This window comes from Oculina patagonica, chromosome 6 (assembly GCF_052425735.1).
Source record: "Oculina patagonica isolate OP01 chromosome 6, crgOcupat, whole genome shotgun sequence".
Classification (NCBI taxonomy): domain Eukaryota; kingdom Metazoa; phylum Cnidaria; class Anthozoa; order Scleractinia; family Oculinidae; genus Oculina; species Oculina patagonica.
Window position 1 is genome coordinate 13,996,481 of NC_135763.1, and position 12,271 is coordinate 14,008,751.

General features: G+C 41.4%; 1 protein-coding gene and 1 pseudogene across 1 annotated transcript in view; one reads left to right on the plus strand and one right to left on the minus strand.

Annotated features, from left to right (window-relative positions):
- Positions 1 to 491: 491 nt before the first annotated feature.
- LOC144657862 (uncharacterized) lies at positions 492 to 2,669 on the minus strand (annotated as a pseudogene).
- A 6,710-nt stretch (positions 2,670 to 9,379) lies between these two features.
- Positions 9,380 to 12,271, plus strand: part of LOC144657322 (DNA helicase B-like) — a 41,876-nt gene continuing 38,984 nt past the window's right edge. Inside the window, exon 1 of the mRNA XM_078517659.1 lies at positions 9,380 to 10,035. Within this exon, the coding sequence (XP_078373785.1) occupies positions 9,459 to 10,035 (577 nt within the window). The 5' untranslated portion in view covers positions 9,380 to 9,458. The remainder of the gene's footprint in view (positions 10,036 to 12,271) is intronic.

Below are 12,271 nucleotides of genomic sequence, written 5' to 3' on the forward strand. Positions count from 1 at the left end.
TCTAGGAGCTAAAGCTTGTCAACAGTTTTCCCAGGGAAAAAAGTCACATTAAATCTTTGTCGATTTTTAACCTACCGTTAGGACACGTCTTTTTAGACGTGCGTTTTAACTCGAAGGCTGTAGTTCTATTGTTGTATTTCATAAGGTTGTAAATTTTGTATGTGTATTATCATTTTTATCGTTCATCTTTTTTGCCATGTAAAGCGCATTTAATCATTCTTTGTGAAACTTGCCCTATAGGAATCATCATCTCCATAACTATTTAAAAGAAACCTTGTGCGTCTGGCTTACAGCTTCCTGGCAAGACGGTGGACGAGGTTCCGTTTTGTAGGGGGGGGGGGGGGATTGTTTATTCCCGCTACTGGCAGAGGTGCATTAAGCGGCGGTACCTTTAGGTGGGGGAAAAATGCAGGTCAGGCATTTAGACTGTTAGACGGGCAATGCGTGCTAACGTTTCCGAGGTGTGCATGAACAAGTGGGTTGCCTGTTGCTTAAGTCGACATCTCTGACGTTGGTTGCCCTGCGCAGGTGTCTCCAAAATCCAGCCTTCTCGGCGGTTCCACCTCGAGCTCTCCTGATGGCGTTGTATTCTTGTAGACTTTTTTCTTCAAGACGTAGTGGATCTTTGCCGTCTTAGCTTTGAATAGCCAGCGGTAAGGCCAAGACATATGCAAGAAGGTGGCGATCCAGAAGAAACGTGGCCGCATCCAAAAGGGCTTCACACTCCTGTCTGCGTAAGCACAGAACTGCTTATCCACCCCGGGAACTTCTTTAATCCATTTGTACCGAGTGTAGCTGTCCCGGTGATCATTTCTTTCCATCATTTCGGTCGCTTTTCTATCATAATAATCCACCGTAGCCTGGTCACCGAATTGGATTCTTGTGTCGATCTGGACACGAATTAGAGCTGCGTTTCTCAGTGCATTGGGCATCTCTTTCTCGGAAACATCATCCCATGAATCGAAGGAGAACACTTTTCGGTCTACAAAAGTCACATTTCGACGTGCTCGTATAATTTCCCCGAAATGAAAGCATTCCACAATCATGTTAATTTTCGGTGGGAGCTCGTGCAATGTCTCCAAAGCCCTCTTGTATTTTCTGATGTTTTTAAGGTATTGCAGCTCCTGACAGTTGCAGCTCCCGTACAGGACGCTCAAATAAGATTGAAAAAGCATTGCAAAAGCGAGGGCCCTCAATCTCTCTTGAGACGCAACATAACTATAAATTAGATAGGCGAGCCACAGGTAAAATGACAAATACAAAAACTTGGAGCATTCTTTGCATATTCTTGTCAATACTTTGCATACGGGTATTCCTGCACTGTATGTATCTCTGGCAAGTTCCTCGACTCTAGATCTGTACTGGTCTTCTTCTTCTTCGTCCTCGTTAGCCTTTTTGCACCGCCTCATGAAGTAGGTAAAGCAAGGAATAATCAAAAGTAGCAAGAAATACAGTATTACCACAACTTGCTCTGGGGTTGTCCAGGAATTGTCCGGAGAAGGCGTCGTAGACGTAGTCCCTTCTATTTCTTTTCCTTTACATTTCGACCCTTGTCCACTCCAGAACGAATTGTCATCGCTGTCCACACACACGTAAAACCTTGTAGATGGATGTGGACCTCTACAGAATGTCATGCCTAGGCTCCCTGGTCTTTTTTCCAGGTATTTAAAAACCAGCTCTGTACCGGTTTCGGCGTGTGGCGTGGAGTACTGTTTGTTGACGGAACATCTTGTTCCCGTAAAGCCGGAAGTGCAGAGACAGAGCGTTTCGTTACCGGAAGTAACACAAGTGGCTCTTTTGTCGTGCGTGGCACACGGATTTGATGGACAAATGTTTGTCATTGAAGTCACACCCCCACATAACACTCTCACACTGGGTATGTCACGCCATCCAACTAACCGTTGCGACCAAGTCTTCGTGATGTATTCAGGTCTCAGGGCCAAATCCTTAACTCTCAAGATAACGTTTTTGTCTGAACTACTCGGTCTATACGATTCACTTATCACCCAGTAGGTGTCTACGTACTGCAGATACCATGACACATTGCTGTGCCTATAGACAGGACGAAGATTGCGAAACAAACCCTCAACTCGATAGAAATAGTCTTTTGTGGGATCGTTCAAAACTGTTACCGTTTATGTCGTCGATTCTCTTGTTCAAGTAAACTCTGCTCGCGTTATAAATACATTCTCTAAAATCTTCGTCTACACACACGGCTTTGATCAGCGGAGAAGAAGCATTTAAAGGCACATTGGGGTAAGTCTGATCGCGACTGTCGAAGTACTGCCACTGTTGAACAAGTCTACTAAACACATCACTTCTGTTTAAAGTCCCGGAGCTAAGCCAAGACAAGGGATCGCTAGAAAGTCTAGCATTCACGCCAAAGTCGTTTAAAAAGGAGCCTCCTGTACTCTTTCCGATTACCAAAAGTTTGTTGCCTTTCTTGTCGATGTGATAATGCAGTCCCAAGTCACTGTCGCCCTCTCGGTGGTACACAGGAAAACTATTGTAGTTGTCATTCTGCTTGATGTAAACACCTTCCATCATTTTGTACGGCATGGTCTCTTCGTTGAGGTTTTGAAAAAAAACCTCGGACATAGCGTCCTAGAACTTGTAAACACGAGCTGTGTGCTAATTAGCACAAAGCAAAAGAGGAGGTTCGATGACATGTTTACACTTGTATGAAAACTTTGTGCTGCAACTTTTTGTGCTTGTTGGGAGTGAACTGTAGAATGTCGTGGAAATGCTTAATTAACTTCGTATATCGCAACGGTGTAACGTGCTGACATTCACAACAGTCAGTATTGTCACAGCCAGGCAGATACGCACGTGGAGGCGGACATTGGGGTTTGCGGTACTACGGTATTGGCCAAATTTTCATGCGGTATTTCGGTAATTTTAATCTCGAATTGCAGTATTGCGGTGTTCTCCAAACCTGCGGGATGCGTTTTCTTAGCGTTTTGGTCGACGATAGTCGGTATAAAAGCTTATCTTTCGCATTTTCCGACCAGAATAAGGTACAACATTGAAAAAAGGGAGGGTGGGGGGCGGAGGGGGGGGGGGGAACTTAACTCCTGACTCGTCCCCATTCGTCTTCATACAGCGCAGGGAGAGATGGATACCGAAAAGGGAACGTGCTATAGAAGACGACTGGGGACGGGTCAGACTAAACCCACTTTTCAACAAGATCAAGAAGCCACTGAAAATGTAGCTTTAAACAAGGTGGTTAATATTTAACTCTTTTTTGACTGACAAGCCATTAGAAGGACCCAGTAGCGTTAAAAATGTTTCCTTTCGTTGTTGTTCAACAAGAAGTGCGTTATGTTGATATACGATACTCGGCCGTATTAAAGTATTACAGGACAAAGGCGCTTTGATCGCTTTTGAAGAATTTGAAGGTAGAGATGTCAGAGTAGAGATGCTTTCTTCGTACTACTAAAACTCACAAAATAAAACGTGCCCCTGTTATTTATGTCTCTTACTGGTCATTACTAACTGCCCAGCAGTTTTATTTTGCTCTGTGGTCTAAGCGAGGCTTCTTTGTTGAGTTAAAAACGTTGAAAAAGCGTATAACGCACGTAATTTTAATCCCTCAAGTGGCACGTAATTTAAAACATTTCCTCCGTCCCATTCCCCTTTTCTCGATCGACGTGACCTTCAATGCTCTACACTACCGACAAAAAATGAAACAAGAAGCTACTGAAAATAACCTTAAACAGGGTGGTTAATGTTTAACCACTTCTTTGGCTAACAAGAATGCCTAAGGCTTTTGGATGGACAATTAGCATTTATTTTTCTATTTGTTGCTGTTCATCAAGGACTGCGTTATGTTGAAGCGTGACATCTGATTTACGATACTCGGCCGTCAGTACTAAAGGTCAAATGCGCTTTGATCGCTTTTGAAGACTTTGAAGGTAGAGATTCTAGGATTGTTTTCTTTCTATTGGTCTCTACTATTAAAACTCAAAAAATAAAACGTGTCCCTTTCATTTATATCTTGGAAGTAGTCATTTCTAACTGCCCAGCACTTCTATTTTGCTCTGTGGTCTAAGCGAGGATTCCTTGTTGAGTTAAACACGTTGGAAAACGCGTATAACGCACGTAATTTAAATCCTTCAAGTGACAAGTAATTTAAAACATTTCCTTTGTCCCATTCCCCTTCCCCATCGAGGCAATTTCAAGTGCGTGATGAAAGATGACCAGTTTTAATTAAGCTAATCAGCATATAAAACCTTCATGCCCTACCGACACACACACAAAAAAAAAAACAAGAAGCTACTGATAATAGCTTTAAACCAGGTGGTTAATATTTAACCGCGTTTTTAGCTAACAAGAAAGCCTAAGGCTTTTAGACGGACCCAGTAGCGTTATATTTCCTTTTGTTGTTGTTCAAGAAGACGTGCGTTATGTTGAAGCGTGACATCCGATATACGATACTCGGCCGTCAAAGGCACTTTGATCGCTTTTGAAGACTTTGAAGGTAGACATGTCAGAGCTGTTTTCTTTCTACTACTAAATTAAAACTCATGATCATAAAATATAACGTTTCTCTTTCGTTTAAATCTCATACTGGTCATTTCTAACTACCCGGTTGCCTGCCATACGGAGGTTGAGCCCGCAATACGAGCGGCGGGCAAAACTGAGTTTTCCTACGTCATCGCTTCAAACATAAAGTGACACGTCACTTTCGACTAAATGAAGTATATTATGTCGAATTGCTATTTAGGCCCCGTCCACACTGACCCGGGTAAATTTGAAAACACATCTTTTTTTCTCCGGTTAGGCCAACCGTCCACACTGAATCGGCGTTTTCGGTCACCGAAAACGGAGCTTTTCAAAAACGCTCACCAATGAGCGTTTGGACTTAGAGCGTGAAATAGTGTATTTTTATATTTTATTGTAAATAATTTTACAGGGCCACTGGTTTTTTAGTATTTTTTATGTTATTTTAGTGCTACCCTCGTTAAATAAAGACTTTACTTTTACTTTTACTTACTAATGAAGTGTATCGTTTTCAAATTTACCCGGGTTAATGTGGGCGGAAAACATTTTACGCGGCGTTTTCAAATTTCTCCGTTTTCAAATTTACCCGGGTCAGTGTGGACGGGGCCTTATTTTTCGCGACTCGAGAGGACTCTAAAGCCGTCTATTTCTCCGACGTCAATAAAATTAAATCCCAACACAAATCTTTTTCCTGCCTTTCTGGAACTAACCTCACCGATGTTGAACTTCATTTAACGAATGGCATTCTAAAACGTTGAAACACTCACAGCGAAAAAGCTGGTAAGTGAACGCGTCGTCGATTGCCGGTCAGCTGAATTTTGGCGGCACTGCTTTTTTTTTGGTGGTTTGGCCATCCCAAAAAAATGTTTCGTTTCCCATCGCCCCGTCTCTTGTGATGGTGGGTCGGTCGGTCGGGCAAAAAAAAAAAAAAGGAATGAACACTTGAAGGGTGCTGGGTTCCAGAAAAGGCCGGGCTGCTAAGTAAGTAGCCTGATTACCAAGTCAACTCGAAAACATGGTCTTTTCGTTCGTTATTCCTTAAAAGTCTTTAAATAACGTAGTATCGATGTTTATTAAAGATAAAGACATCACATCATACCAATTGTTGTTAATAAAACAACTTCGTGTGCTTTTTTTTTTTTACTTTTCGAAAAAAATGGGTCGGTCGGGCGATGGGAAACGAAACATTTTATTGGGATGGCCTAATTGGACTTTTAACAAATTATGTGAAATTCGCCATCTGATCTGTAAGGTATGTGTACACCTGAAGGGGATTCCTCCGATTTGAGGACGACAGAAGTGGACAAAATAGGTTGGCTAGTACCTCGACTAAAAAAATGCCAGGCTTTCTTTAGCATAATTGTCAATTTTCCGCCGCTGCTCGTCCACTAGAAATCACGAAAATTTCCATCCCTGAAGATATCAAACTACAAATAAACGATTTTAAACGATGTGCAAATTCGGCGTGAAAAAGCAGTTACAATAACTCTATAGCAAGCAGGACAACTGAAGAAGAAATGAAGTGAAAATAAATACTTTTTTGGATAATAAAAATTACTTCAACTGAAAAGTTTACAACTTTTAACTGGTGTGCTATAATTATAAAGTCACCTACTACGATTAGGCAGCCTCTGTCAGTATCAGTCAAAACCAGTTGAATCCAGTTTTGAGAGGTCACTGGGGAAAAAAGTTTGTGGAGAAAACTGGCCCTAAGGTATAGGTAAGAGAATAAATAACAGTGGCTGTTTCACTAAGGTATCAGAACACCTTGACACAAAATATTAATACTGTTTAAAAAATAACTGAAATTTATGGTGTGCTATTAAGGGACCAGGGTCTGTGCTTTTTCAACTAAGATACTGAATTCAGTGATCAACAATGTTTTAACAGTGCTAATCAGTTACAACACCAAAATATAGCACCTGTTTCTGATGAAGCAGCATTTAAGTGCTCCGCATAATCTAGTAACTAAGAAAACCACGAAAATATTGCACATTAAATCTCAGAATCAAGCACTGTTAACAGATCTTCACATAAGGGTTTCTAAACTCTTTTAGTAGCAACTATCAACTTACAGAACTACAAATTCTGAAACCATTAAGCTTTTTTGCAACTGGATTACATTACATTTAACAGCCCCTTAATAAGGACTTCCTAGTATTTAATGAGTCTTTAATGAGAATGAATCTTTATAGTCCTAAACGAAATTAAAAGCTCTTGCCAAATGAAATGAGACAAAACATAGCAATTCACAGCAAAATTATTACAATCCTTAAACTGGAGAAGCCTGACTCTAGTTTAAGTTCAACAATTGAAAAGTTGATTTAAAAAGTTTAATTAAGTAAATTTCACTCTAAAAGATTTATCTTTTCCTAAAGTTAGGATTTCAATAATACATAGAATTTACATGCAGTCACAAAAACAAAACAGATTTTCTAATTCCGTAATAATTTACTACACTGAAGATACTATATTTACAAATTAAACAAATCAAAGTTTCTACACTACAGTTTCTACCTGACAAGACCAGTCTACCCGAAATGCTACAACGGTATGAAAGGCATCCAAATCTAGCGAAGGCCCTAAACCTTGAAAATCTAGACTTCAGCATGTCTTTTACTATTCATGACTTCAGTTATAGCGTTATGACAGCTGCGAATTGAATCTCCACAGGAACAAACCAGTAGTACTCTACCCAACGCTGGTTAGAGTGGCATGTAATCGGTGGGGGGGGGGGGGGGTGGGGGGGGCGAACACTTCACCGCGCCTGGCACTTTTTTCGTATCATAATCAAAGCCGAAAATTTGACGCCACATCCGGTCAAAAATGAGCCAAAATGTCGAGCGCCTCGTCTCGAAAAATCGTCAAAAATAACTTTAAAGTAGACGTGTTTGTTACGCTTGTTTGGAGCGGACAACTTCGTGTAATTTTGGACTATGCAATCGAGGTAGCAGGTTCTTATGATAACGAAACGATTTGCTGAGAAAAAAGAAAAACTTAACGATTTAATGATACCTAAACGTTTTTTTTTGATAGCCAGGCTTGAAATTCAGCCTTTCTGTTTCTGTAAAGCTCGTAACAAGGTGTAATTCATGGCGACTTAAGGTACTTCTACAGGATGGCGGAGTTCTATTTGGGAAGCTTAAAAACGACCCAGAAACGACAACCGGAAATACGCCTGCGTTCGCAGGCCAAACGACCTTGAGGTGCCAAACAGATAAATGAATCTAAAATCCGTGACATTCAATAAGGCGAGATGAAAATTGACACTGGTGACTTCATTATTTTAATCACACGTTATGAGAGAATCCGGTTTGAATTGAGTTTGGCTGCCAATCTTACTTGAACTGTATGCATTTTTGATGCCCCAAGCAAGATTTGTTCTTCTGCGCATGCGTTCATCCCATACCAGTTCATCGTCGTTATTTGTCCTCAGTTTTGTAGAAAAACTATTTCTTTTGCCGACATCTTTCCACAAATAATTGAAGCAATTTTCCTACAACTTCCTCAAATGCATACACTTGCATGCCTGAAAACAAGAAATCGACATTTCCACTTTGGGCTACTATTAACTTCACTCAGTCGCACTTTTCAGTAAGCACGAGATGTTTCTAATGGAAACTAGCTCTGTCACCCCTGGCAACAGCAGAGTTTTAACGGTAAAACTTGGACGCGAAGCTTTCTTCGTTGCATACACAACTGATAGAGCAGTTTTCAATTGAGTGTCGTAAAACCAAAACCAAAGTAATTACTCAGACACAGACAATGCAGTGAACCAATCAAAACTCTAAGCAAATACATGTAGCTGGCACGAAGCGCGGGAAAACGTGCGCGAGCGAGTCACAATTGGTTTTGGTTTTAGTTCTGACTGGCTGAGAAAGTGGCGCGAGATTTTTAAGCCAATCACTGAGCGTAATAATGCAAAACCAAAGCAAACGCAATTTACTTTCGACACTCAAGTGAAAACCGCTCTAAGCGTAGTAATTATGATTGACGGCAGCGAAAAACGCAATTGTTCGTTGGAGATGAATTTCAATCAGAGTTCGCATATCACTGAAAACCGCAATAACTTGAGGCGAATTGCGGTTGTTTCGCCAACGAGTTGTTTAGCCAACGACCCGTTCGCCAACGTCCTAAGTTGTTTCGCCAAAGGCTTAAGTCGCTTCGCCAACGTACTTCTGGTCAAATTCGCCAACGTCAAATATTCAGTACTGATCGAAAAAAAGCTTTTCACTGATGTTTGTAATGCAATCCGACCTGATCCTAATATCCCAAGAAATTTTCAGTCACTGTCAGTTTCGCTTGACTGACCCTCAATCAATGCCCGATTCCCTCTATAGCGCGCGCCTGCAGGGAATCACGGTAGTTGTATTCATCAAACCATGCGCGAGACTTATTAGCAACGATGCACGTTGCTGAGTCTCGCGCATGGTTTGATGAATACAACTACCGTGATTCCCTGCAGGCGCGCGCTATAGAGGGAATCGGGTATTTGCATGTTGTTGATATTTTACAACTTTTGGTCCTCAGCTGTCACGCGTTTTTTGTCGCCCTTCAGTGGGAGTCTGGAACCGGTTATTTATCTTTGCTCCCATCTCCCCTGGGGTTAGATTTGTCCTTTTATGCCAAGACCAATCTGGAGACTGTTTTTCCATTTATTAAGCTTGACTGAGTTTTCACATCGCAAGACCTTGATATATTTAAAATGCAATGAAAGAGAGACTGTTGTAGAACTGAGAAAAATTATTGTCGATCTCAAACCTCCCCATCGGAGTGGACACAGTAAGCCCGCGTTTGCGCGGGAGAAATTTAATACCTGGTCAAACGATTCGAATACAGGATTCTTGTCGGTACGAGGATAACCCGAACAGAGCTGTGTGTTTTCTGGAACAGATCAAGAACAGATCTCCATGAGCTGAAAAAACAAACTTTAATCACTAAAGCTAAATGTCGCCATGGTAAACTTTCGAGGATTCTCCCTGCCCAAAGAAAAGGACTCGAACGACGATCGAGCGGACTCGGATGGCGAAAGTGAAAGTGACAATGACGATTTCGAAAACCCCGATTACCGCGATATTATTCAGATCGCCAGTGGAAAATATCAGTCCTACACCCCGTCGAAACTCCGATACGTCGCAGAAAGGCTGCAAGAACTAGAGGAACGGAATGGAAGGTTTATTTTGAAGCAGGAAAAGGTTGTGCGCGCTCGGTTTGACAGCATGTTCACTCAGCCATGGTGGATGGTCGAGGTAATGGAAATCAACACGGGTTCGAGAACGCAGCGGACTGAAAAGATTCCTTCGTACAGCATTCGATGCGACGACGGGGTCGATAAATCGCTGTTATCGTTGTTCCTGACGCAAGGATGCTGTGTAAATGAACAACATGTTGCTTCGTTCTTGGAATTCATCGAAGGCAGAAATTTGAGGCCGACGTTTGTGGATCTGCTGGAGAACTTGAGGGAATTCGCGAGCAGCAGTGAAATCAACAGCGAAATTGCTGGCCAGATTCGAACAAGCTTTGCTTCCAGACGTAAGTGTATGGCGTACTTTTGTTTTTATATACGTTAATTTTAGCTGCTTTGTTGTCTGAAATTTGGAAAAACAGTCACGTCACGCAAGTCACGCAAGCCTCTGCATATATGAATGGACAAGATGGCGTGATTTACGGCCAATTTGCAAAACCCTAATTCTAGCTCAAAAGACCACAGGCGGCCCAAGTTCACTACGTGAATTAATTATTCATTTATGGGCTGCCTGTGATAAGACACTAAAAAAATGCAATGCAATTCTATCCCCAACCAACCCCTTTGATATTGACTTTCCCTAAAAGTATTGTGGAATAATTATTGCAAGCAGCAAATCTGTGAAGGTCTATTATTATAGGTGCTCATACACTCTGCAAACCGCCATATTTTGTTCTTCCTAGACCGCAGCTGCTTTCATTTTTTCGTAAAGCCTGAATCTGCCATTGTGGCAGAACAAGTTTCATCATAACAAATCTTTTAACAGTACTTTGCAAATTCTTTATAATGCTTTAGCTCAATAATCAATATTTCTCTTCACAAATTAAGACTACAGGATCTTAAGAACACAGGGGCACCCAACGACCATTTTCGGTGAATATCTGTTCGGAGAAGGAAAGGTTGCCTATAATTTTCGATATCTCGAGAATGCCTATAAATTTCTAGACCATTGTTTCACTCAGCTAAAAATTTCGGAGTTTTTTTAAATTATTTCCTAAGTTTTTCGGAACTAGCAGCGTTTTCACGTTTCCACTTTTACTCCTAGAATCTTCTAATAGTATATCCCTTCCAACCAGTATTATTTTCGGGTAGAATAAGCGAAAATAAAGAAAAGGAAAAAACACGATAACCAACTCTGCCAACTGCGCGCAAATGAATCAGATAAATTGCCAAATTCACCAACGAAAAGGCTATCAACTGACCTAATTAAAGCACCATGCCAGTTGCCATACGAAAATCTGCATACTATCTCCTACTCAAATTTTAAAGGCTCGTCTGAAAAGGATGTCAACCTGCTGCGATTAGGCTCGATCAATGGATAAATAAAGGTGGTATGTATAAATGTATGTGCATAAGTGCGGCCCAGAAGCACCGTAAAAAGCGACGCCCTCAAAATAAGCGCCGAACCCAAATAACAACAAGAGGCGAATTCAAATTCGCTGAAATTCCTTCGGCAATTTAACTGGTGTAACTGATAAAATGACTTTCTATCCAATCTATCGGTTACCTCAGTACCTGATTTATTTTGTCGGAGATATATGAATTCCCTTGCTTTATTCTTACCTTTTTAAGAGAAATAAAAAGTAATGATGTGACATGAAAAATTATTCTTCAAATGATTTTTCTTTACAAGCGCTGCTCTCGATTTAACCACCGAGCCAAACAGGGCACAAAATTCAGTAAGCAGCGCTTTTTCGAGTGAATACGATATTTGGGCAGTGAGGTAATCGTGATATTTCAGTGTTATTTGAGCTACCGTAAAATTCCGGTTATAAGCCCCCACCCCCCATCGCTTATAAGCCTGGAAACAAAAAAAATACATCCGGTTATAAGGCCCCCCGGATATAAGCCCTCCTCTGCTGGATGGCAGTGCAAAACAGGGCTAAATGTTGCTTCGTTATGCGTTTTTAACTTTATAACGTACAGTGTATTTGATCAACACTCCCGTGGCTCGTTTCGAAACGTTTTTTATTCCGCTTATCCCAGGCTTATCCCTCCCGGATATAAGCCCCACCGACCACCCAAAACCCCTTACGAAGTTGTATAAGCCCAGAATTATAACCGGACGGTCTTAAAGCTTGTTGAGCTTTGAACAATTCATAATTAGGGAAGTTACCGCAGTTAAGGCCAAGGAGCAGAAGAAGGAGGGCATTATGGTAGATGTTAAAGGGAAGCTCAAAACTAGAATAGAAAAAAACTTCTATTTATTATGCTTGATTTAATTTCGTTCGCGCCATCGATGCTATGTTTCATCATTCGTTTTATCTGTTTTCGTATCATTGATCCGAAATCCGGCTTAATTGGAACATATGGTACGTACTCATCGCTCATCACACGACCCCGAGCTTCGATCCCTGAGCCCGGGTCCCCCTAACCAGCGTTTCCACCGCTGGCGTAGCGGGACGCGGGCGTCGACGCGAGGTATGTCAACACGAGTTCTACTTTGAGCAGCTACTCCGAGCTATAAAGCGCTCGCCATGTAAATGATATATCAAGGGCAACACTTGTTAAGAAATGAACTTT